Source organism: Heloderma suspectum, chromosome 5, assembly GCF_057233095.1.
Source record: "Heloderma suspectum isolate Gila_16-S chromosome 5, 16-S_ref, whole genome shotgun sequence".
Classification (NCBI taxonomy): domain Eukaryota; kingdom Metazoa; phylum Chordata; class Lepidosauria; order Squamata; family Helodermatidae; genus Heloderma; species Heloderma suspectum.
The window spans coordinates 9,640,683-9,665,410 of record NC_139462.1 but is presented as its reverse complement, the minus strand read 5'-3'; the positions used below and the strand labels follow the sequence as shown (position 1 = coordinate 9,665,410).

General features: G+C 46.6%; 1 protein-coding gene and 1 long non-coding RNA gene across 7 annotated transcripts in view; one reads left to right on the top strand and one right to left on the bottom strand.

Moving 5' to 3' along the window:
• The window catches only part of RNF24 (ring finger protein 24), a 94,341-nt gene that overhangs the window by 43,802 nt on the left and 25,811 nt on the right, over window positions 1–24,728 (top strand). For 2 of the 3 annotated variants that reach the window (XM_084855341.1, XM_084855340.1), the window contains exon 2: window positions 22,293–22,442. In XM_084855341.1, coding sequence (XP_084711467.1) covers window positions 22,300–22,442 — 143 coding nt within the window. In that variant the 5' untranslated portion in view covers window positions 22,293–22,299. Of the gene's footprint in view, window positions 1–19,665; window positions 20,621–22,292; window positions 22,443–24,728 lie in introns of those variants that run through there. The other variant, XM_084855339.1, reaches the window with a different exon arrangement.
• Window positions 1–24,728, bottom strand: part of LOC146343585 (uncharacterized) — a 51,565-nt gene that overhangs the window by 3,466 nt on the left and 23,371 nt on the right. Inside the window, exons 2-3 of one of the 4 annotated variants that reach the window (XR_014791944.1) lie at window positions 9,217–9,368; window positions 3,539–3,727 (exon numbers count right to left, since the gene is read on the bottom strand). This is a non-coding gene — a long non-coding RNA (uncharacterized LOC146343585). Of the gene's footprint in view, window positions 1–3,538; window positions 3,728–9,216; window positions 9,372–24,728 lie in introns of all 4 variants that reach the window. The other 3 variants (XR_014791943.1, XR_014791945.1, XR_014791946.1) reach the window with 3 other exon arrangements.

The window sequence follows — 24,728 nt, the reverse complement described above, 5'->3', positions numbered from 1 at the left end:
TCCCTGCATTTTCTATTGCAGTCTGTCCTGTTGGAAGGAGCTGCCTTTCAACCCTCAATCTGTGTTTTTCCTTAGATTTGTGTTTCTTATCTTCTTCTCTTCCCCATGCCCCCAAAATCACATTCTTGTGCTTTGAGGCATCCTCTCTTTGGCCTTTCTGATCTACGCTAAAAGTCTGATGAAATCCTACAGTGAAATTTTGATTCCACGAGGCAAAAGGTGACTTTTGCCTCCTTGACCTCTTAAAGGGTAGCTGAGTATCTTCCTGGTTTTCTAACTATGCCTTAAAGCATGTTTTATTTAATATTTGGCAAAGAGGGGTGGGGGCGTTGTTACAGACTGGGCTGCAGCATCAATTTCCCCCACCACACACCCAGAGTAGGGATGGACAAAAGGGACTTACCTTGTCCCGCAGCTTGCTTCGCGGTGGGGGGGAGGCGCTTCAGTTCTCCCCCCGAAGTTCAGGCGAGGGGGGGGAGGCGCCCCGCCTCGCCCGGCCGAAATTCAGGCCGGGGGGGAGGCGCCCCATCCCTCGCCGGCGAAATTCAGGCCGGGTAGGAGCGCCCCGTCTACCCGGCCGCGAAAAAAAAGTAAAAAACAAACAAACACACACCCGTGATAGGCTACGTAACGATTTACGTAGCCTATCACGGCTAGATTTCCAAAGTCAGCCTTGATAGGCTATGTAAATCGTCACGTAGCCTATCACGAGTGACTTTGGGGGGGAAAAAGCACGTACGCAAATGGCGGCTCCCATGGGGACCGCCATTTGCGTTCCTTATTTTGGCACATCTAGTCTATGTAAAGATTTACATAGACTACGGCGAAAATAAGGGCAACGCAAATAGCGTTCCCTTATTTTTGCCGTAGTCTACGTAAATGTTTACGTAGACTAGACGTGCCAAAATAAGGAACGCAAATGGGCGCCGCCATTTCCGTACACGCTTTTTTTTTCAAAGTCACCCGTGATAGGCTACGTGACGATTTACTATCACGGCTGACTTTGGAAATCTAGCTGTGATAGGCTACGTAAATCGTTACGCAGCCTATCACGGGTGTGTGTTTGTTTGTTTTTTACTTTACTTTTTTTTTTTGCAATGGTGGTGGCGGCAGCCGGTCAGGAGACCGGCTGCCACCCCCGCCCCCAACAAAACGCCGCCGAACCACCGCCGGGACCCACCGCCGAGAGGGACATTCGCCGAAGGTAAGTCCCATCCTGGGGGGGGGGGGCGGGGGGCCGGCGGAGAATTTCCCCAACACTTTCGGGGGGCCAAATGCGTCGGCACTCAGCCTCCCGAAGATTCGTGGAGAAATTCTCCGCCAACCCTAACCCAGAGGGATAGCTGTCTTAGACCATGACAGCAAAAAAAAAGAACCACAGGTCCTGTTGCACTTTTACAGACTAACGTAATATGGCATAAGCTTTCATGGACTGGGGTCTACCTCTTCAGATGCATTAATGCAGCCTACTCCAAGCACTGGGCCCTCCAGATGTGTTGGACTACAACTCCTATCATCCCCAGCCAGCTGGCTAGAGCTGATGGGAGTTGTAGCCCAACACATCTGGAGGGCACCAGATTGAGAAAGGCTGCATTAAGGTTTCTCTTTTGGCATGAGCCCTTCTGATCATATCCACGTGTGTGGAGGCAAAGAAGAAAAACATTATAACCAAGTTTATGGTTGGCCTTCTTCACCAAGGCTGCCCCATGAGGGACATATCTGATATCTTTCTTTTGAAGTTTTGAGGTGACTGATTTTTCTTTTCTGTGTGTGTTTGTGATTTGCTTTCCCCCAGGTGGGCAAGTTTACTTGCGTGCATATTTTGAATCGCTTATTTTCTTCTAGGGCAGGTGGCAGATTTAAGGTCAAAGTTAGTGGAGTACTAAATAGGCAGAGAGGCAGGTGGTGAGGCATGAATGGGTCTTGCAAGTGGGATGCCCTGCTAGGTTCTGGGGTTGCTCTCCCCTTTTTCCCCACTCCAAGGTATTTTATTCATTTCATTTCTATACTGCCCAATAACCGAAGCTGTCTGGGCAGTTCACAAAAATTAAAACCACAAAGTGCAGCATAAAACAATACAAAATATGAAAGCTTAAAGCCACAGTATAACAGTACAGCCAGAATAAAACCTAGCAGCAATGCAGAGGTTTAAAATACAGATTTAAAACACCAGAGCTAAAAGATTAAGAAGCTAAAATGCTAAAATATTGGTATAATAAAAAGGTCTTCACCCGGCGCTGGAAAGAGTAGAATGTACATGCCAGGTGAACCTCTCTAAGGAGCTCATTCCACAGCTGGGGTGCCACAGCAGAAAGGGCTCTCCTCCTGGTAGCCACCCACCTCACTTCCCTTGGCAGGGGCTCATGGAGAAGGACTGCTGAGGATGATCTTAAGGTCCAGGCAGGCTCCTATGGGAGGAGGCAATCCTTCAGATAAGCTGGCCCCAAACCGTTAAGGTATAGGTTACTCTAGTTTGGACTCCACTGAGATGTAGATGAAGCAGAGTTGTAGGAATATTTCAGTCTGGAGGAAGCCTTACTCTGAGTTTACAGAGATGTCTTTAATCCACATCTGAGTGGAGTCCAAACTAGAGTAACCTCTCTAGCAGGCTGCCCTGAGCTCATGATATAACTGTCCAGTACCTAGCATGGCAGAACCTCAAGCCTAACTTAAGGCTTTAGTACCCATAATAGCAGGGGTGCAGAACCTCAAGCTCAGGGGCCAAATCCGGCTGTCTGGGATCCCCCAAGTGGCCACACACCCTTTCCCTGGCTCTACCCCTTTCCCCCAAAGCACTGTTCATTTGGTGGTTTCCCAGTTTTTGTGCAGTTTTTGCCCCCAATTCTAAAACGTTGAAATGCCTCTCCTGGGGCTCAGCTACTGGCAGATATTCTTGGCCCTGCCTCTTTTGCCTTGGCCCTGCCCACCACTGGAATGTGGCCCCCGAGAGCTTCTCTGAAGTGGAATCCAGTTCTCAGGCTGGAAGATGTTTCCCAGCCCTGACTTAAAGGGGCTTTGCTCTCCAAATGCATCCTGTATGTCCCAGATGGATATGCCCAGTGCCACATTCCTGGTGTTGTTTGTGTGGTTTAAGCAATATGGTTTGCTATATTTCTTGGGGCCGAGTTAGAGCTTTCTTCCTTTCATAACAGTGTGCTGTAATTTTCCTTTCTGTGTCTATTGTACCATTTTGGAATTTTCTGCTTATCCTTTGGTCTTGCCAGTCATGTACTGTGCTTTACCTATCTTCAAAAGGTAACTTATCTTCCCTAAAAAAGATTACAAATCCATCTTGCTCTATCTAGGACTGCTAGCATTTATTTCCTCCTAACTTTAATAGAGGAAGTGGTGGTGGGGGGGGGGGGTAATTGTCTTTGTCTAGGTACAAGGTAAGATGCTGAATTGCAGACTGGAAGGTCAGCAGGACAGCAGTTCGAGACCCGAGTGCTGCATGACAGAGTGAGCTCCCGTCTTCAGTCCCAGCTTCTGCCAACCTAGCAGCTTGAAAGCAAGAAATTGCAAGTAGATAAATAGGTACCGCTTCGGCGGGAAAGGTAGCAGCGTTCTGTGCACCTGGGTGTTCAGTCATGCCGGCCGCATGACCACGGAAGCGTCTTCGGACAGCGCTGGCTCTTCGGCTTAGAAACGGGGATGAGCACCACACCCTAGAGTCGGACACGACTGGTTGGGGACACCTTTACCTTTTTAGGTACAAGGTAGATAGGAGCTGAGGGAAACAGAGGGCAAAAGCAGAGAACGTGGGGAGGGGAAAGGAAAGAAACAGGTAGATAAGGAAAGCAAAAGGGGGAAAAATAAGCATTTGAGGGAAGGTACCGGGATGGAGGCAGGATAATGATTTCGGATGGACTTTAGTCTGATCCACCAAAGCAATTCTTAAGGTTCAAAGTAGCATTGTCAGAGCCTATGGCAATTGTCTCCCTCTCTCATAATACTAGGAGCATCTCTACACCAGCCTAAAATCCTGCATTTAATGGGGTTTTTCTGCTTCCCTTTTAAATGCAGGATCGCAACGGATTCCCTTTATACATGCTTCCTTTCCCCCCTTATCTGAGTCTTCCATACGTTTCATTGATCTAGCTCCTCTTCTTGCAGCTTTTCCTTTTCATGGAGGGAACTCAAACAGAACACAAGTGGGGTAATTTGATACCTCGTTATCTCTGATCTATTTAAAAATGGAATGAAGGTCATTTAGTGCAGGAGATGCCCTGGAGACTGACGATGTCATCCAAAGGGCTGCAAACTTCTGTGAGTAACCAATCTCAATAGCAGGATAAAAGTTCCATGTGAAGAAACCGTAGCACCCACGGTCACCCCATGAAGCTGATTGGTGAGAGATTCAGGATCAATAAATGGAACTACTTCTTCACACAGGAGATAGTTAAACTATAGAATTTGCCACCACAAGATGTAGTGATGGCCACCAATTTGGATGGCTTTAGAAGGGGGTTGGACAATTCCTGGAGGAGAAGGCCATCAATAGCTGCTAGTCCTGATGATCATGTGCTCCCTCCAGTATCAGAGGCAGTATGGTTATGTATACCAGTTGCTGGGGAACACGGGCAGAAGGGTGCTATTGCACTCATGTCCTACTTGTGGGTTTCCCACAGGCAGCTGATTGGCTATGGTGTGAACAGACTGTTGGACTGGATGGACCCTTGGTCTGATCCAGCATGGCTCTTCTTACATTCTTACATTCGTATGCAATGTCCTCTGCCCAAGGGGGACCTGAGTCAAGTCACGGTTTCGCTTTGGGCCACTTTTTACAGCTGACGTGTGTCTCCAGCATGTCCATGCAGTGAAAACCATGAAGTGGAGATGTATTTATGCTTTCAAGTACTGAATGGTTTTAGTTGATTAAACATCTGCCTTTTAATGAAATGATTAAATTTAAACTTAGGAACATAAGATCATAGGAAGCTGCCGTAAATTGAGGGCTTCCCGCTATTTTACCAGGGCTTCTGCTTCCGGATTCCTTGCAGGCTTAAGATGGGCTCCTTCACACATGCTTCCTGGGTTTTTATGAAGGATTAGCTTTATCTGCAAGTTCTATATGTTTCATTATAGAGCCACTAGATGGTGCTGTTATAGCACCACTTCTTCTTTACACGGACAAATCAAACCGCTTCTTTTTATTAGCTCATTATTTAAGTTTCAAATAAAGCCACAGAAATGGTCCGAAAGCATGGGAGAGGTGCTGGAGTTTGACAATGTCATGCAAAGCACCCGCAGACTTCCATGAATAACCAATCTCAGTTGCAGGTTAAAAGCTCCATGTGGAGAAGCCCTGAGTCAGAACCTTGGTCCATGTAGCCCACTATTGTCGACACTGTCTGGCAGCAGCGGCTCTCCAGGTTTTCAGGAAGGAGTCTTTCCTAGCCCTACCTGGAAATGCCAGGGATAGAACCTGGACCTTCTGCATGCAAAACGTGCTCTTACCACTGAGCTACGGCCCATACTTGCATATTACTAAAACCTCAATATAGGTTCCTTTTTGAGGTCCTGAAGGATGTGTTGATGTGATTTGTGATTTAATAAACAGTAGCCACTGTTCTGTGTGTGTAGTTGGAGTGGTGACCTCCCAGAGCATGGGTGGTGCTTATGGCTTGGCAAGGCGAAATTGGGCAGGGCTACAGCATAGCTTCTGCGCCACACAGTGGTGGAGTGGCGTGTATTGCACACGAGGAGGCGTCACTAAAATACTGAGGTTTTGTTTTCATTAAGGGCAAAATGGCATCAGGCAACCCTTCATTCTCTTCTCAGTTTTAAACTAATAATAATCAAGAATCCAGCCTCTTTTGTCTTAAAGTTTCACCTTTGTCCCAAGCAGCCTTGTGATGATGAAGCTTAAACAGATGTCTCTTGGAGCCTGTAATGTAGAAATACACTTGGTTGTGGTATCTGGTTAAAAATGCTCTTAGTTTTGCCTTTGGCCAAATCATTTATCTGTGAAATGGTCATAGGAATATTTGGTATGTCGTCCCCCTTCTTTTTTAGTCCGAGGGCTACACTCACGTATGAGTAATCCTCTGGGACCCACATGCCGGTGCTGGATGTGGCCAAGCCTGAAGTGAGCAGGACCAAAGCAACATTCTCTCTGTCTCTTTCTCCTTCTCTTCCCGCTTTCTTTCTTTCTTTCTTTCTTTCTTTCTTTCTTTCTTTCCTCTTTTCTTTCTTTCCTTCTCAATGTTTTTTTCTTTATCTTTCTCTCTCTGAAGGTTACAACAGCTGGGATTGTTTAGCTCGGAAAAAAGGAGGGTAAGGGGAGACATGATAGAGGTCTACAAAATGATGCATGGTGTGGAGAACGTGGATAGGAAGACATTTCTCTCCCTCTCTCAAAATACTAGAACCCAGTGGGGTCATCCCATGAAGCTGATTGGTGGGAGATTCAGGACAGGTAAAAGGAAGGACTTCTTCGCACAGCGCATAGTTAAACTATGGAACTCGCTACCATAGGATGAAGTGATCACCACTAAGTTGGATGGCTTTAAAATGGGGTTGGACAAATTCCTGTAGGAAAGGGCAATCAATAGCTACTAGCCCTGATGGCTATGTGCTACCTCCAGTACCAGAGGCAATGAGCCTATGTACACCAGTTGCTGGGGAACATGAGCAGGAGAGTGCTGTTGCATTTGTGTCCTGCTTGTGAGTTCCTGGTCAACAGTTGGTTGGCCACTGTGTGAACAGAATTCTGGACTAGATGGACCCTTGGTCTGATCCAGTATGGCTCGTCTGTCTGTCTTTCTTTCTTTCTCTTTCTTCCTTCCTTCCTTTCTTCCTTTCTTCCTCTTTCTCTCTCCTTTCTTCTTCTCTTTCTCTCTTCTTTTATTTCTTTCTCTCTCTCTTCCCTTTCTCTCTCTCTCTTCCCTCTCTCTCTCTCTCCCCCCCCCCCTTTCTCAGTGCTCAGTAATGCAAGCAATCTAGTGATGCAGGAAGAAACCAATCTTTTTCTGCATCACCAGATTGCTGCAGAAAAGGGAGGGGTGTGGCATGTTGGATTGGATGGGGAAGCCTGGAGGGCTGGATTAGGCCAGCTGGTGTCCCTCCCCCACCACACACACACACACACACACACACACACACACACAGTTTTAAAGCATATTTAAGAAATATTTAAAAACATGTTTCTGAAGCAGGCAATGGAGTGGCTTTGCTCCTTTATCCCCTGAGGCTGCTTCTTGACTTGCTTATGGTACAAGATAGCAAGCAAAATGTGAAGCTTTTAATCAGCTTTGACAAGAGTTTGTTCATTCCACTGAGACTTCTGATGGTGGAGTTTTTAAGTTCAGTTTTTAAATCCACTCATTCAAGCATCATCTGAGATTCTGGCAAACTCCGCTATTCATAAAGTAGCTGAATGGATTCGGTATTAAGGGAGCTTAATTTTGTTAGAGGCTAATACACTGCCTTTTGACTTCTCAGGAATAGTTCTTAGCATTTGTGTAGCGTTTTGGAGTGCTTCACTAACATAATCTTGGTAAACCTTGCAACAGCCCTGCGCAAGTCATTTTGCTGCCTGACGTGAAGATCAAGATGGCGCCCCTCCCATCCCATGTATGAAAGCCAAGTGGCCTGCCAGAAGAATCTGTCTTCCACACTGACCATGCTCCAGCATCCTCCACTGCACCTGAAGGCCGCAGGCCAACTTAGGGGGCACAGAGCAGGCGGAATAACACACAGTTTTTTTCCTCCAACACTTTGCTGCCAGCTCCCAAGATCTGCTGCCTGAGGTGATTGCCTCACCCTGCCTAATGGTAGGGCCGGCCCTGGAGGCAATGGCTTGTCTGAGGGAAGAACTATCAGTTGTAAAGAAAGAGAGGGGTTCATGACTCCTTTGTGGTTTTTCTTCTCACGTCAATGCAAGGGGTGGGGGTGGGCATTTGATGGAGAGAATTGGTAGCGAGGGGCAGGGGCTTTCCCTTTTTGTGCATCAGCTGATTTCCCCCAGCAAATCACCCCCTTGGCCATTTCTTTACTCACTCCCCATAGCTGGCAGGTGAAGAGGTTGAGGATCCTCCCTTTAGTCATTATATGAAATTGATATACAAGGCTACCTTATACAGATTCAAGTCATTTGTCTTTCTAGCCCAGTACAGTTTAATTTGCTTGGCACTGGTTTTCTAGGGCCTTGGACAGAGTGTCTTTCCCAACCCTGCTATCTAATGCTTTCATAGAGCCTTTCTACACAAGGCATTTATTGTGCGCTTGTGATTCTTCAGTCATGGTAGTTTGTGGGTACATGATGTCATCATCCTCCAAGGCCTCTCCTGTTCCTTGCAACTATTTTAGCGGGCGGGGGGGGGGGGTAATCAGGGGAAGTCTCGTATATCCAGGGACAGCAGATTGAAACCCTAGTGTAGTTGCATAATTCTGCTATAACACAGTGCCACCTAGAGGTTATGTAATGGAACATATAGAAAAGCAGAGAAGGAAAACTGCCGGGAAAAATATGTGTAGAGATGATCAGATCTTTATTCCACAAAGAATCCGGAAGCAGAAGCCTTGGTAAAATGGTAGGTTAAAAGCCTCATGTAGGAAAGCCCTTACACTGGAGGTGCCACAGACTGAACCTGCAAACTTCTGCATGTGCCACAGACTTCACCTGTAACCCTCTGCATGCAAGCCATTCTGTGCTTTATCACCGAGCAATGGGCTCTCCTCTGCAATTTCCCCAAGCCCCTTGCATTAATTTTAACCAGACATGCATTTGGGAAATTTAAATTTCCCACAATGCCTTGGAATGACACTATTTTGGCAGCGTTTTGAGATATTTAATACTGCAATTTCCAGTCCCCTGTCACTGCAGCCACCACCAGATGAGTTCACCACAACCTATGGATGGAGCAGTGGGTCACCAGAGGATACTTTGCACAGAGGCCCCTCAAATTTAAAGTCAGCCTGTACCAGACCTCCCCCAAATAATGAATGAACTGTGTCAATGGGATCCCCTGAATTGAAATTGCCTCTGCAAGATTGTAACAGAATACCTGATTTGCCAAATCCAGAGTTTGTAACTAGGTAGGAATTTCCATCTGGCAGCTTCATTCAAGAAGGTCAAGGAAGTTGCAGAACAGCTTTTGGGAGTGATTTTTAGAATTGGCCTCTCGGCTCCACCCAGGAACAAACATGCGCATTGTCTCACCCAAGCGTATCCCTTAATATTTATTAACCAGCCTGCCACTTAATCATTCTTACCTCATGTATCCTCTGAACAATCTTAGGTTAAGTCAGGTGACGGTGACTTGCCCCACACTTGAAAACTGAGCAGGAGTCTGAACGTGGGTATCTTCCAAGATTGGACATCGTATTCGGTCCCAGCTGTTCCCAAGCGTCACACTCTGTGAAAACTGCTGGCATGTGGTGAAAAATAAATGGGTTAAGGGGACAACTCTAAGCCCTACAACTCCCAGCTTACCCCAGCCAGCCATGCTGGGAATTGTAGGACTTTTTTCTGCCTAAACATGCATAAGATTGCACCCTAAATCTGCTTCTCCCAGCTCTGGCCAAGTCCTTTGCAGTCCATATCCCTACTGTTACCTCCAATCAGGCCGTGGGGGAATTCCTCCATAAAGCAAGGCTTGGAGGCTACGGGCTGGCCTCTGGAGGAACCCAAGGGGCTCTGTGGGCTGGATGTGGAACCTCTGTGGGCTGGATTAGTTCCACATCCCTGGTTTACAGGCTCCACAGGAGGCTGCCCGTGTATCCCTGTGTGAGTTGCTGCCATGGGCTGGCCCTCTTCAAGTCAGGAGGCAAATACTCAAGAGGTGGGGTCCTCTCGAGTGTATGAAAGAAAGTATCTTCTTTCATACTGTTGTGGCTGTACAAAGTCAACAAGTAATTGTAGTCTTTAAGACTGCAGACTTGCAGTCCCGCTATGCGGGAACATCATGTGTCTCAGCTATCAGCTCTTTGGGACACTCTGCCCTATTCCACTGGAATGACATTGGCCCACAATGCATGTGTACAGCCGTTCTTTCTTGGGCACAAGCCCTACGCAGGCCTTGGCTGGTACGCGGGAGGGCTCAAACTGGATAGCGGGGTAGGGGTGTGCATGCAGATCCCACCCCAAGGCCCCCAAATGTGTGGGCTCTTCTAAAGATCATGAAAAGAGCTGTGCTGGATTAGACCCAAAGGCCAGCATTCTGTTCACACAGTGGCCAACAAGATGACTGTGGGAACCCCAGAAGCAAGACATGAGTGCAACAGCGGCACCCTCCCACTCGTGTTCCCAGCAACTGGCATACAGAGGCACACTGCCTCTGACCCTGAAGGTAGCATATAGCCATCGTGACCATTATCTGTCTGTCTGTCTGTCTGTCTGTCTGTCTGTCTATCTATCTATCTATCTATCTATCTATCTATCTATGCATCTATCTATCTATCTATCTATCTATCTATCTATCTATGCATCTATCTATCTATGCATCCATCCATCCATCCATCCATCCATCCATCCATCCATCTATCTATCTATGCATCCATCTATCTATCTATCTATCTATCTATCTATCTATCTATCTATCTATCTATGCATCTATCTATCTATCTATCTATCTATCTATGCATCCATCTATCTATGCATCCATCTATCTATGCATCTATGCATCCATCTATCTATCTATCTATCTATCTATCTATCTATCTATCTATCTATCATCTATGCATCCATCTATCTATCTATCTATCTATCTATCTATCTATCTATCTATGCATCCATCTATCCATCCATCCATCCATCCATCCATCCATCCATCCATCTATCTATCTATCTAATTTCTGTACTGCCCAATAGCCAAGGCTCTCTGGGTAGTTCACAACAGTTCAGTGACTAGTAGCCACTGATAGCCGTATCCTTTGTGGGTTTGTTTTATCTCCTTTTAAAGCCGTCCAGTTTGGTAACCATCACATCTTCTGGTAGTGAATCCCACAGTTTAACTCCATGCTATGTGAAGAAGGACCTCCTTTCATCCATCTTGAATTTCCCACCATTCAGCTTCAGCCCCGTCCCGCTCATGTTCACCAGCACCTGCGATACAGAAGCATCCTGGCCCTGTTGAGCAGGAAGATCTATGAGATGTTTCTGCCACAGGGCTCCCAAACACACAGATGCTCTAAGCGCGTTTAGCCAGCTGTGTGTAGAAACCCTTTGCCAGACCTTCCTGCTCAACACACAAAGGTCTTTAGAAGAGCCCATGCACCTGGAGCCCACGCATCACACATGCATGGGCGCATACACACATATGCCTGAATTCTCTATTAAAAAAAATATCCTCTGCACGTAGAGAACTAGATGGCAAAAATCCTGATTCTAAGCTAGTTTTCTCCCTGACATGTTAGCTTTCTATGTGAGAGGACTGGGTTTGTTTGTTTGTTGCATGGAGGAGCACTCAGTCATATTAGCTCCCACCTGCATTGTGAAGTGGTGAGAATGCCTTGGGAAGACCTGTGAGTGCAATCCTTGCCTTGTGCAAAAGCAGTGGAAAGGTTGCTCAGGGTCAAAACTTTCACAAACAGGAAACTCGAGAGGAGAGCTTTGAATAGAATTTCAAATTCCCAGGCACTTGTATCAATCTCTCATAGGCACAAGAAGACCTGGATTTTTAGATGCAAGTACTGCAACACCAGGTTCCTGGGTCTTTTCCAAGCTGTTCTGTGGAGAAGGTTTGGGGAAGTTGGTGCGGTTTAAATTTGAAGTCAGAGCTGCTCAGACTTTGCACACCTTCAAAAGTGTACCACGAAAACTCAGAATTCTGCACTTAAGTGGAGATCAGATGGAATTTTATAGCACAAGCAGAAAAGGAGTGGGCTGGGGCAACCATGCCTGAAGGGACATAAAGTCTCAGGTTCGATAGTGGGGGCGTGGGGAGGGGGAGAAACATCTCTACATATTCTGTCTCTGTATAAACATTCAGTGAATAATGAAAACTGAAATCCAAGCAGGGAGAGAAAAAGGAAGTTGGGAGAGATTAATTAGCTGTGTTTATAAATATAAGGCCGGTGAAGATAGTAGTTAATGGCACATCTTGCTGAGTGACCATGCTGGCTGGGGAATGCTGGGAATTGTAGTCCAACTCCACTAGAGGGCACCAAGTTGGGGAGGGCTGGTTTAGGAGTTTTAAGGAAAAGATCTTTGCTGTTGACCAAAATAAATTTGCTGGAACAGTGTGGTTATGTCTGTGGTTATGACTCTTTGCCCCACTTAATGTCTCATTCATCCCCTCCATAGTCTTACCATGACTGTTTATAAAGTATTAGGAATTATACACAGTGGGTTGGATCCCCACTTGGTCATATTTACAGTAGACCTATCAAGATCAGTTGGGCTTAAGTCAGTCATGACTCCCTTATACCCTGTTGATTTCAGTGGGACTACTCCAAGTAGGACTATGTCTTAATCCCACCCAGCATTTCGAGCAACCGTTGTAGTGACTGAGTTCCTTTTTACGCTTGCAAAATTCAAGACACAAAAATACAAAATGATGCACGATGAACTTAACCCAAGCTGTTTGGGGTTGGCCTCTTTGCCTGACTGTTCTGTCCCCTTACTCACCCCTTAGCACTATTATACTTGTGTTAGCTCTCATCAGGTACTGCAGTATCCTTGCTACAGGAAATATACCACAACTTGCTGCAAAATGGTGCAGGCAGGGATAGAGGACAGTTGTCGCTAATGGTGTCACAGGCACTATCCAATAGGTGCAGAATTATGGACTGAGGGCCAAACCTGGCCTTCTGGGGATTCCAGTCTAGCCTTCCGGGATTCCCCAAAAGGCCATGCCCCCTTTCCCCCAACCCCCAATCATTTTGTGGTTTCCCAGCTTTTGTGCAGGTTTTTTCCTTATTTTTGGCCTGGCCCCCTTGGCCTGGCCCACCACTGGAATGTGGCCCCCGAGAGCTTCTCCAAAATGGAATACAGCCCTCCAGCTGAGAGTGGTTTTGCACCCGTGCAATAGGTGCCTATGGCACCCACACGCTGACACTCCATGCAGAGCTTGTAATTGCAGTGGGCGGAACAGTTTTAGCAGGATTGTAGGAATCTCATTTTCCTTGCAACGAATATGTTTGGAGTCCTCAGGAACTGTGAGATCCCTCTAACAGAAATACTATCTTTAAAAAAAAAAAAGGCATCTGGATCCCCACGATTCAACAGGGTTGGCTTGAAATTACTGATCTGTGTTTAATGAGTTTTTTCCCCAGCAGTTAACCTCTCCCTGTTGGCTGTCTTTCAGCACAGCTTGCAGAAATACAAGCCGTGCTGAAAATTCAGGGTTGGGCAACTTGTGGTCTCCAGATGTTTTGCCCTACAACTTCTATCAGCCCTAGACACGAGAGCCAATGGTGAGTGGTAGGCCCAAACATCTGGAGGGCCACACATTGTCGGTCCCTGATCTGCATTGTTCCAACTGCCCTCAGTGACTTCATCACATAGCCAACCTTCCCCACCTGATGCTCGCCAGATGTGTTGGACTGAAGTTCCCATCAGCCTCAGCTAGCATGGGCAATGGTCAGGAATGCTGGGAGCTGTCATCTGAAACATCTGGAGCGCTCTAGGATGGGGAAGGCTGCCAACTAAGCCAACAACAGACCTTGGCTTGTTTTGCTGGCCTGTTTAACAAAGTAGAATTCCTTTTAAACCATGACAGTGGCTTATTTTGATTCTTCAAACCAGGTCAGTGGTCTTTGTGTGTGTGTGTGTGTGTGTGTGTGTGTGTGTGTGGTGGGGGTGGACTTTAGACAGCCATATGTATTACTTGTGAAGAACACAGCAAAACTTTCTCTTTGCCCCCCACCCCCAACTGTCAGACCATGCTTTACAACTGCTTTTACATTCCTGATATGTTGCAACAATAAGAACAAATCTCTTCGCCAGCCCTGAGATAGATAGATAGATAGATAGATATACACACACACACACACACACACACTTTGTGTGTGTGTGTGTGTGTGTGTATATATATATATTTACTGCAGGAATATATTTTATTCCTGCAGTCATGATGGAGTTTCAAATGCAAAACTGTACATGCTCAGAATATATATATATATATATTCTGAGCATGTACAGTTTTGCATTTGAAACTCCATCATGACTACAGGAATAAAATGTCACCTCCACTCTCTGGGTGGTCATATTGGCCCCCCCGTCTTTGGTCTCAAAGTCTAGCCTTAGTGGCACCACTGAGCAGCAGCGCAGCTAACTAATTTTAGACCCTAGACTTAATAGTCTTACAGAGAGGTGGGAGGGCTTTAAATGGCCATGTGTATTACTTCCGTTGTGAAGAACACATCTAACATTTCTCTTCTCCCCCACTCCATCGTGCCATGTTTGACCACTGCGTCTACATTCCTGATAGGTTTGTGCAAAGCCCACCCAAAAGACAGTATGCCAACCCTGATTTTTAAAAAGATATACTCTGCGTATGTGCAGTTTCACATTTTAAATTCACTTAAATCATGGCACCATCATGACTGCACAAACGGAAAAGAAAAAAAAAAGAGGAGTTTGCTTCTGCGGCCCTGATGCTAAACACATTTACTTGTTGTGAACTGCCCAGAGAGCCTTGGCTACTGGGCGGTATAGAAATGTAATAAATAAATAAACAAACAAACAAACTTGAGGAATAAGAACCACTTTGTTGGAGAAAAGGATAATATATATTTTAAAGTTGTTGTTGTTGTTGTTCAGTCGTTAAGTCGTGTCCGACTCTTCGTGACCCCATGGACTATAGCACGCCAGGCCTTCCTGTCCTGTGCTCTCTCCCGGAGTGTGCTCAAGTTCATATTCATCGCATCGGTGATGCTATCTAGCCATCTCATCTTCTGCCATCCCCTTCTCCTTTTGCCTTCAATCTTTCCCAGCATCAGCGTCTTTTCCAGTGATTTTTCTCTTCGCATTAGGTGGCCAAAATATTTGAGCTTCAGCTTCAGTATCTGTCCTTCCAATGAGCAGTCAGGGTTGATTTCCTTTAGGATTGACTGATCTGACCTCCTTGCAGTCCAGGGGACTCGTCAGTGTCTTCTCCAGCACCACAGTTCGAAAGCATCAATTCTTCGGCGCTCAGCCTTCCTTATAGTCCAGCTCCTTATAATCCTTATAGTTGCTACTGGGAAAACCATAGCTTTATTATACGGACCTTTGTCGACAAGGTGATGTCTCTGCCTCTTACTATGCTGCCTAGGTTTGCCATAGCTTTCCTCCCAAGGAGCAAGCATCTTTTAATTTCATGGCTACAGTCACCGTCTGCGGTGATCTTGGAGCCCAAGAAAATAAAATCTGTCACTGCTTCCATTTCTTCCCCTTCTATATGCCAGGAAGTGATGGGGCCGGATGCCATGATCTTAGTTTTTTTAATGTTGAGTTTCAAACCCTTTTGTGCTCTCCACTTTCACCCTCAACAAGAGGCTCTTTAGATCTTCTTCGCTTTCTGCCATTAGGGTGGTATCGTCTGCGTATCTGAGGTTGTTGAGAATTCTCCCGGCAATCTTAATTCCGACCTGTGATTCATCCAACCCGGCGTTTCTCATGATGTACTCTGCATATAAGTTAAATAAGCAGGGTGACAATATGCAGCCTTGTCGTACTCCTTTCCCAATTTTGAACCACTCGGTTGTTCCATGTCTGATTCTTACTGTTGCTTCTTGGCCCTCGTACAGATTTCTCAGGAGACAGGTAAGGTAGTCTGGTATTCCCATCTCTTTAAGAATTTGCCACAGTTTGTTGTGATCCGCACAATCAAAGGCTTTAGCGTAGTCAATGAAGCAGAAATAGACGTTTTTCTGGAATTCTCTTGCTTTCTCCATGATCCAGCGAATGTTGGTGATTTGATCTCTAGTTCCTCTGCCTCTTCAAAACCCAGCTTGTACTTCCGGTAGTTCTCGGTTTGCATACTGCTGAAGCCTAGCTTGTAGGATTTTGAGCATCACCTTGCTGGCATGTGAAATGAGCGCAGTTGTGCGGTAGTTTGAACACTCTTTGGCGTTGCCCTTCTTTGGAATTGGAATGTAAACTGACCTTTTCCAGTCTTGCGGCCACTGTTGAGTGTTCCAAATTTGTTGGCATATTGAGTGCAGCACTTTAAGAGCATCATCTTTTAGGATTTTAAATAGCTCAGCTGGAATACTGTCATCTCCGCTAGCTTTGTTGTTACTAATGCTTCCTAAGGCCCACTTGACTTCACTCTCGAGGATGTCCGGCTCAAGTTCAGTGACCGCACTATCATGGCTATCAGGGACATTGTGATCTTTCCTGTATAGTTCTTCTTTGTATTCTTTCCACCTCTTCTTAATCTCATCTGCTTCTGTTAGGTCCCTGCCTTCTTTGTCCTTTATCATGCCCGTCTTTGCACAAAACGTTCCCTTGAGATCTCCGATTTTCTTGAAAAGATCTCTAGTCTTTCCCATTCTGTTGTTTTCCTCGATTTCTTTGCATTGTTCATTCTTAGGCCTTCTTGTCTCTCCTTGCTATTCTCTGGAACTCTGCATTCAGTTGGATATATCTTCCCCTTTCTCCCTTCTTTCCTCAGCTACTTGTAAAGCCTCATCAGACAGCCAGTTTGCTTTATTGCATTTCTTTTTCTTTGGGATGGATTGAGTTGTTGCCTCCTGAACAATGTTACGGACCTCTGTCCATAGTTCCTCAGGCACTCTGTCTATCGGGTCTAATCCCTGAAATCTATTCCTCACCTCCACTGTATATTCATAAGGGATATGATTTAGGTCATACCTGAATGGTTTAGTGGTTTTCCGTACGTTCTTCCATTTAAGCCGAAATTTTGCAAGAAGCAGCTCATGATCTGAGCCACAGTCAGCTCCAGGTCTTGTTTTTACTGGCTGTATAGAGCTTCTCCATCTTTGCCTGCAAAGTACATAATCAATCTGGTTTCAATATTGACCATCTGGTGATGTCCATGTGTCGAGTCACCTCTTGTGCTGTTGGAAAAGAGTGTTTGCTATGATCAGCGTGTTCTCTTGGCAAAACTCTATTAGCCTTTGTCCTGCTTCATTTTGTACACCAAGGCCATGCTTGCCTGTTATCCCGGTGATTTCTTGACTTCCTGCTTTAGCATTCCAATCCCCTATGATGAAAAGGACATCTTCTTTTGGTATTAGTTCTAGAAGGTGTTGTAAGTCTTCATAGAACCGATCAACCTCAGTTTCTTTGACCTTAGTGGTTGGGGCATAGACTTGAATTACTGTGATGTTGAATGGTTTGCCTTGGATTCATACTGAGATCATTCTATTGTTTTTGAGATTGTACCCCAGGACTGCTTTTCCCCCCCTTTTACTGACTATGAGTGCTACTCCATTTCTTCTAAGGGATTCTTGCCCACAATAGTAGATATGATGGTCACCTGAATTAAATTTGCCCATGCGTGTCCATTTTAGTTCGTTGCTTCCCAAGATGTCGATGTTCAATCTTGCCATCTCATGTTTGACCACCTCCTGCTTACCTTGATTCATTGACCTTACGTTCCAGGTTCCTAAACAATATTGTTCTTTACAGCATCGGATTTTCTTTTCACCACCAAACACATCCACAGCTGAGTGTCCTTTCGGCTTTGGCCCAGCCGCTTCACTCTTTCTGGCGCTACTTGGAAATACCCTCTGCTCTTCCCCAGTAGTATATTGGACACCTTCTGACCTGAGGGGCTCATCTTCCGGCGTCATCTCTTTTAGCCTTGTGTTACGTTCCATGGGGTTTTCTTGGCAGGAATACTGGAGTGGGTTGCTATTTCCTTCTCCAGTGGACCACATTTTGTCAGAGCTCTCTGCCATGACCTGTCCGTCTTGGGTAGCCCTGCACAGCATAGCTTATGGCTTCACTGAGTTATGTAAGCCCCTTCGCCATAACAAGGCAGTGATCCACAGCATAATGAGCATCTTGTAATCATGTACAAGCCCAACCGGACGCTTCCTTGCTATAAAATATTTTTAAAATAAAAAGACTAAGAATGCTGCAGCAAACGGTGTCAGCCTTGGTAGGTCTCGTGGGCCAATGCCAGTCCAGGTGCTGACACGTTTGCCACCCCCCACCAGGCCACTTTCTGGGTGGTAATTTTGGGGCCCCGTGGGCTGCACCACTGACGGGACGGTCTGTTGATCGCTCAGCAGAACTGATGGCATGGGATTCAGTGCCTTACCTCAAAAGTATACACGTAAAAAATTATTTTCCAGAGCTAAATTCCTGAAGCTCTGCTTTTCTCAAAACATTGAAGGCATCTGATTGGGCCAAATAGTTAACATTGAACCCTTCTGTGAATCTCCAGACCCATTGCCATTGTTGGCTTTGCAACCCTGCTATGAATTTAAGGCAAACATACGTCACAGATGCTAAATAATTATTTTCCTCCGTTTTCAGGATGACAAAATCCTTCCTTCCTGTTCTCTCCGCCGAACAGATTCTTAGAGCAGTTGTATGTTATTGGTCTCTCGAGTAATGACTCACCACACTGTAATGTCCTTCCCATTACTTCAGAAAGGAATCCTCATCTAATCTAAATTTAAGTTTATCCTTATGGAAATAGGTTTTAGTCGCGTGTTTTCCCCTTTGCCGGGATGAATGGAAATGGAGAGCTCGAACCAGCCCTGTATTCTCAGTCTGGGTTGGTGGCTTGTGTCCTCCTTCTCCTTAAGGCTCATGTCACTCAAAATGGCCGCCTTGTGGGCTGCTCCACTCTGCAAACTCTCAGTGTAACACAGGTCACCCACTGGCAGATACTTTGTTGCCACACTTCCAGAAAACATCCCAGTGGGTTCCGATGCATAAGTTAGCCATGAGGATTACACCCCAAAATTACTTCCATGTCATCAAGGCTCCATATTGAACAAACCCCAGTGCTACATCTCCATCTAAAAGTGCTTGCGCTAATCTCACAACCTGAGCCCCATTAGCACTTGTATATGTTATAGCTGTGGCACCGCCTCCTGACCACATGGAAGGTGGGGGGTTCAGGATACAGCCATATCAGCACAGCCATGAGTAGATCAAACCTGTCGGTAACATCTTTGAGGTGGTGCGGAACCAAAACATGTAGCCATGGCCCGTGCCGGCCCCAGGTTTTTTGAGGGCCCTTGGGTCAGTGGGCCCCTGCTGGGTGTCGGCCCTCAGCAGTTGCCCAACCATGCCTACCCTTGACGCTGGCCCTGGCTGATGTGTGCTGCAATCGCTGCATGAATACCTTGCACATGCCATGTAATTAGGGATGTACGAAAGTCACTTACCTTTTCGCAGGGGTGCTTCGCGGTGGGGGGGAGGCGAGGGGGGGGAGGCGTCCCGCCTCGCCCGGTCGAAATTCAGGCCGGGGAGAAGCACCCCGTCTCCCCAGCCGCGAAACAAAAAGTAAAAAAAACAACAACACCGTGATAGGCTACATAACGATTAACGTAGCCTATCACGGCTAGATTTCCAAAGTCAGCCGTGGTAGGCTACATAAATCGTTACGTAGCCTATCACGGGTGACTTTGAAAAAAAATAAAATAAGTGCGTACGCAAATGGCGGTGCCCTATGGGCGCTGCCATTTGTGTTCCTTATTTGGTCCCGGTAGTCTACGTAAAGATTTACGTAGACTACACCATACGCGTATGTGCTTTTTTTTTGGCTATCACGCGTATGTGCTTTTTTTTTTGGCTACCAAAGTCAGCCTATCATGGCTGACTTTGGAAATCTAGCCGTGATAGGCTACGTTAATCGTTATGTAGCCTATCGGGGTTGTTGTTTTTTTTACACTTTACTTTGTAATGGCGGTGGTGGCAGCTGGTCAGAAGACCAGCTGCTGCCCCCACCCCCAACGAAAGGCCAACGAACCGCCGCCGGGACCCGCCGCCGGGAGGGACATTCGCCAAAGGTAAGTCCCATCCCGGGGGGGGCGGGGGGCGGAGAATTTCACCGCCGATTTCGGGGGGGTGAATGCATTGGTGCTCGGCCCCCCGAAGATTCGGGGAGAAATTCTCCGCCATCCCTACATGTAATACTGCTTCAAGCGCATGCCTACCTTCCAAAAAGGAGACCATTTCATGTGAAATAAGCCCAAGAGGAGCTTACGCGCTCTGGGCTAGCATCCTATTTCTCCTGTGGGTGAGCCCGCATGCTTAGAGAAGGTCAGAAAACGAGGAATTCAGCTTAAAACCTGCTAAACAGCTGCTCTGCAGGCAGAGCCACATGAGAGCTGTAAAGTCCCGCTTTTATGATGCTTGTAATTTTCCTCTGGATCTGCCACGTGGTCAATGGAAATCTCCTCCTCCTTCTCCCCCTCCCCCGTGTGAACCGAACAATAATAATGCCACGATGGGGAAACCACGCCTGGAAACAAAAGGAGAATGCTCTCTGCTAATATATGATCACTCATCCTGGCCAAGCTGAGACAGGGATCAGCTCTCAAATGCTTTAGCAGTCTTGGACCACAGCCAATGCTAGGCAGGCTGTGAAAACTTGAGGAGGGAATTTCTACCGGATGAGATGCTGTTTCTTGCAACTGCCAAAGAAACATGACTCATCTTTGGTAGAAGCCACTTAAGAAGAAAACTATTTTAAAACCTCTCAATCTATTCTAAGTTTTTGGTGCTGTTGTCCTTTGCTGTTATCCCAATGCCACATAGCATGTAAGTCTAATTGTGCCGAAATGATTTTAAGCATATCTCTCTTTCTTTCTTTTTCTTACACGCTTTTCTTTTTTCTTCTCCCTCCCTCCCTCCCTCCCTCCCTCTCAATCTGAGCATTGGTGTGTAAATCTAGTAAGGAAAATATTGAACTAAGAAGATCAAATAGGGGGCTGCAGATGTTTTTCCTCTCTGCTTTCCTTTGTGGCTTTCTCTGGATTCGGGCCTGCCTAAAGTGGGAGAGTTGGCAAACCTGTGTTGCATTTTGTGTTCTCCCCTCCCACTCCCTATTCTCTGTTATTGCAAGCGGGGAGTTGAGGCAGAGAGGGAGAGGAGATATCTGAGACAACCTAGTGGCAAAGGCATGTCAGAGGCATACCTCTGGCAGAAGCTGCTATAGATAGGAAGGTGCTTCCAGATGGGGGGCTCTTAGTGCTAACACTCAAAAGGCATTGTGCAGTTATTCTGTCTCCCCTTAGCCCCCTAAAATATTTTTTCTGGTAAGAAAAAAGATGGAAGAAGCGGTGGGAAAACACAGGAGGGCTACAAATGGACGTCTGGGCATCCTGTAAAATTCCGTGAATGAAGCAGTGTGATTGCACAGTAAAACCCCTTGATTTGAATCCACTATTAATCCCACTTAGAGTAGACCCATTTTAATGAATGAGACCTAAGTTAATCGTGACTATCTTCAGTCCCATTCATTTCAATGAGCCTACTCTTAAGTGGGACAATTACTTTATATTCCCTTGTCTGGAAGCACCCAAGTCAGGCTATTTGTCTATGTAGCCCAGTACTTCCTACTCTGACGGGCAGCTGCTGTCTGGGGTTTCAAGCAGAGAAGGGCCTTTTCCATCACCTCCTACCTTATCCTTCCAACGGGAGATGCCGGGGCATGAACCTGGCACCTTCTTTCTGGAAAGCACGTGTTCTGTGTCCCTCGACAGTAAGCAACATTTGAACCAGGGAATTCCCAGTTCACAGTGCAGCCCTCCAGTACTTGCTAGCACTTGAGTGAATTGGGTGGTTAAATCAGCAGGTGATTTCTTCCTGGCTCTCCCACTCTGCCTCCTGGGGGCTGGGATCCATGCATGAAGGTGGTCCCTTCCCCCCATTGGATACTGCAGCCAGACACAGTTTATGCTCCATATCCTGGTTGTCTTGCACACCTAGGTAAAGAGGTGTAAGGATGTTGCACAGTGGAGAAAATACCACATGGGTCCTCCTGGCATTTGATAAAAGCAGCGTACCACTTCCGAGTGGTTTGGGGGCTTCCCGATTGCTTCAATTAGCTGTAGCTGGGTTTTGTTTCTGCTGAGCTGACAGCATCCCTCTGGTTGTTTCTCTTGTTTTTGGCGCTCTGTGTTTGCTGTTTTATTTTCGTGATTGATTTTAGTCTTTTAGGGCACAATCCTATGTATGTTTAGACAGAAAAAAGTTCTACAACTCCCAGCATTCCCCACCCAGTCATGCTTGCTGGGGAATGGTGGGAGCTGTAGGACTTTTTTTCTGTCTAAACTTGCATAGGATTGTGCCCTTATTGTGTGTGTTTCTTAAAGTGACGTTATAGTTGAGTTGAGGCTTTGCTGAATTGAAAGGTGGGGCCTGAAACATTTTAATAAGTACTTCTAAATTCTCCCCACCTCATTTTTTTTCTTCCTCTTTTTCTTGGCAGACCATCCATGAGCTCAGATTTCCAGCATTACAGTTTCAGGATGCCAAACATTGGATTCCAGAACCTGCCTCTGAACATATACATCGTGGTCTTTGGCACTGCCATATTTGTCTTCATCCTCAGTTTACTCTTCTGCTGCTACTTGATCAGGTAAATGAACCACTCCTGTTGCTAGCTGGAGCATGCCTGGTTCCCCTTCGCCCAATCCGGTGGCATGGATTCACACAACTGTTCTTGCTTTTCCCCCTCTGCAAGTTGGTGTTTGCGATTGCCTTGTGGGTTAACTGCATGCGGTCTGGACTTGAGAATAAATTAGATGTGCATCAGATTTGTGAGGCAGCACCAGTCCGTGATTAGCCTGCAACCATCTCACAGGGGGCATTTCTACACCATCCTAAAATCCTGCATTTAAAATGGGGCTTTCTGCTTCCATTTTAAATGCAGGATCACCACTGACTCCCTTTACATGCACTTCCTTCCCCCGCACCCGACCCTCTTCTCCCCGTATCTGAGTCTTCCATTATCTTTCATTGATCTCGCTCCTCTTCTTCCCGCTTTAACTCTTTTCATGGAGGAAACTGAAGCGGAACACAATGGGGTAATTTGATAGCTCATTATCTGCGATCTATTTAAAAACAGAACAAAGGGCATTTAGTGCAGGGGTGTCACGGCAGGGTCACAGCGTCATGTAAAGAGCTCGCAAACTTCTGTGAAGGAGCAATCTCAATCACAGGATAAAAGCTCCATGTGATGAAGCCCAGTATGTTGGCTGGCCCGTGTTGGGAAAAGATGCTAGATTAGATGCGCCTTTAGACTAATTCAGCAGGGGTGATCTTATGTTTTCTCATGAGTAGGAGCAGGTGATGGTAAGGAGGCAGGTGTTTAAGGGGGATGAGTCTGAGGGTGTACACCAGCCTTCCCCAACCGGTGCTCTCCAAATGTTTTGGACTACAACTCTCAACATTCCTGACCATGGCCATGCTGGCTGAGGCTGATGGGAGTTGAAGTCCAAAATGTGTAGAGGGCACCCAGGTGGGAAGGCTGGTATACACAGATGTATATTAATATATTAAAAACAGGAGCCACTCCGCTCTGGAAAGTGTCTCACCATCGTGTTGTTACCTGTACAATCTTCTCTCAGGGATCGGGTTCAGTGGGTCCCCAGTTCTGCCAGTTTGAAGCAGAAAGGGCTATGCGGAGTTCCAGCTGGCTAGGTGTCTGCGACATTACGAAGCACCTTATCCCAGGAGCAGTTTTTCAACTCTAAAAATACCCATTTGTTTGGCATTCTAAACAAATAAATAACCAAGTACCATAAGTTTGTTTTTAAATGTATGATTGCACATATGCAGTGCCGGCTCCAGGTTTGTGAGGGGCAAGGCACCCTCAGTGGCGTTCCTCTGTGAGTCTCCCTTCTCGCCGCCGTGGTCACCAGCTGCTCTTGCTCGTCATTCTTTTTCTCACCATTGTACTGCTGGCTTGATGCGCTGAGAGCCAGTCAGCACGCAAGCAGTGGCATCGACTGCCCCTCCTTCTCACCAGCACCGTTGTCTGGGCCAAAATGAGAGGCTGGGGAAGAGGAGAGCAAGCCCAGGAGGCTCTTGTCGCTGGGCCCCTGCTGGGATGTGGGCCCTTGGCAGGTGCCCAACCATGCCTGCCCTCAAACAGACAAAAGACAGCCCAACAGAAGCTTGGTGGGAGAGGCCTAAATCACAAGGAAAACCGCATTCGTTGCACAGGCAGGCAGATTGCTGCTTGGGAAGGAGGAAGCCATGCTCACCCAGCAGGTGCAAAAACAAAAAATCAGGCAGGGTCCTGTTTTTTATGTACATCTGCACACGCCCCAAGAGGCACCGCAAAGCCGCCAGGTGGCTTCCCTAGAGGTGTCGTGTTCCTCAGACTGAAGAGAAACAGCAACTTCCTGCAATTTGTTTTGGAAGGAATGGAAGGCCATTTTTATTACCAGACTCCCTGCCTAGGAGGGCTTTGCCCAAAGACTTCCACCTGCAGCTTTGAAAGTGCCCTGGCGCAGTGGTGGACCACCTGCCTTTGCATGCAGAAGGCCCCAACGTCAGCCCCTGGCATCTCCAACAAAATGATCAAGGGATGGGGAAGAGTCTCTTGCCAAAGGCCTTGGAAAGCTGCTGCCAGTTAGAGTAGGCAATCCTGGGCTAGATGGTCCTATGGTCTGACTCGGTGTAAAGTGTCATGTGTTCAAGGCCTGTAGTTGCCCACCCTGGCCAGATGTCACAGTGGTGCAGCAAGTAAGATGTCCAACCCTTTTGGACTCCTGGGCACATTTGGGAATTTGAGAAACTGCTGTGGGCACCACAGCAAAATGGCTCCCATGGAGGATGTGGCTAGTCACATCATGGCTGCCATGGGGGCCTGGCTAGTCGCATCATGGCTACTGTGGGGGCCTGGCCTGTCAAGGGA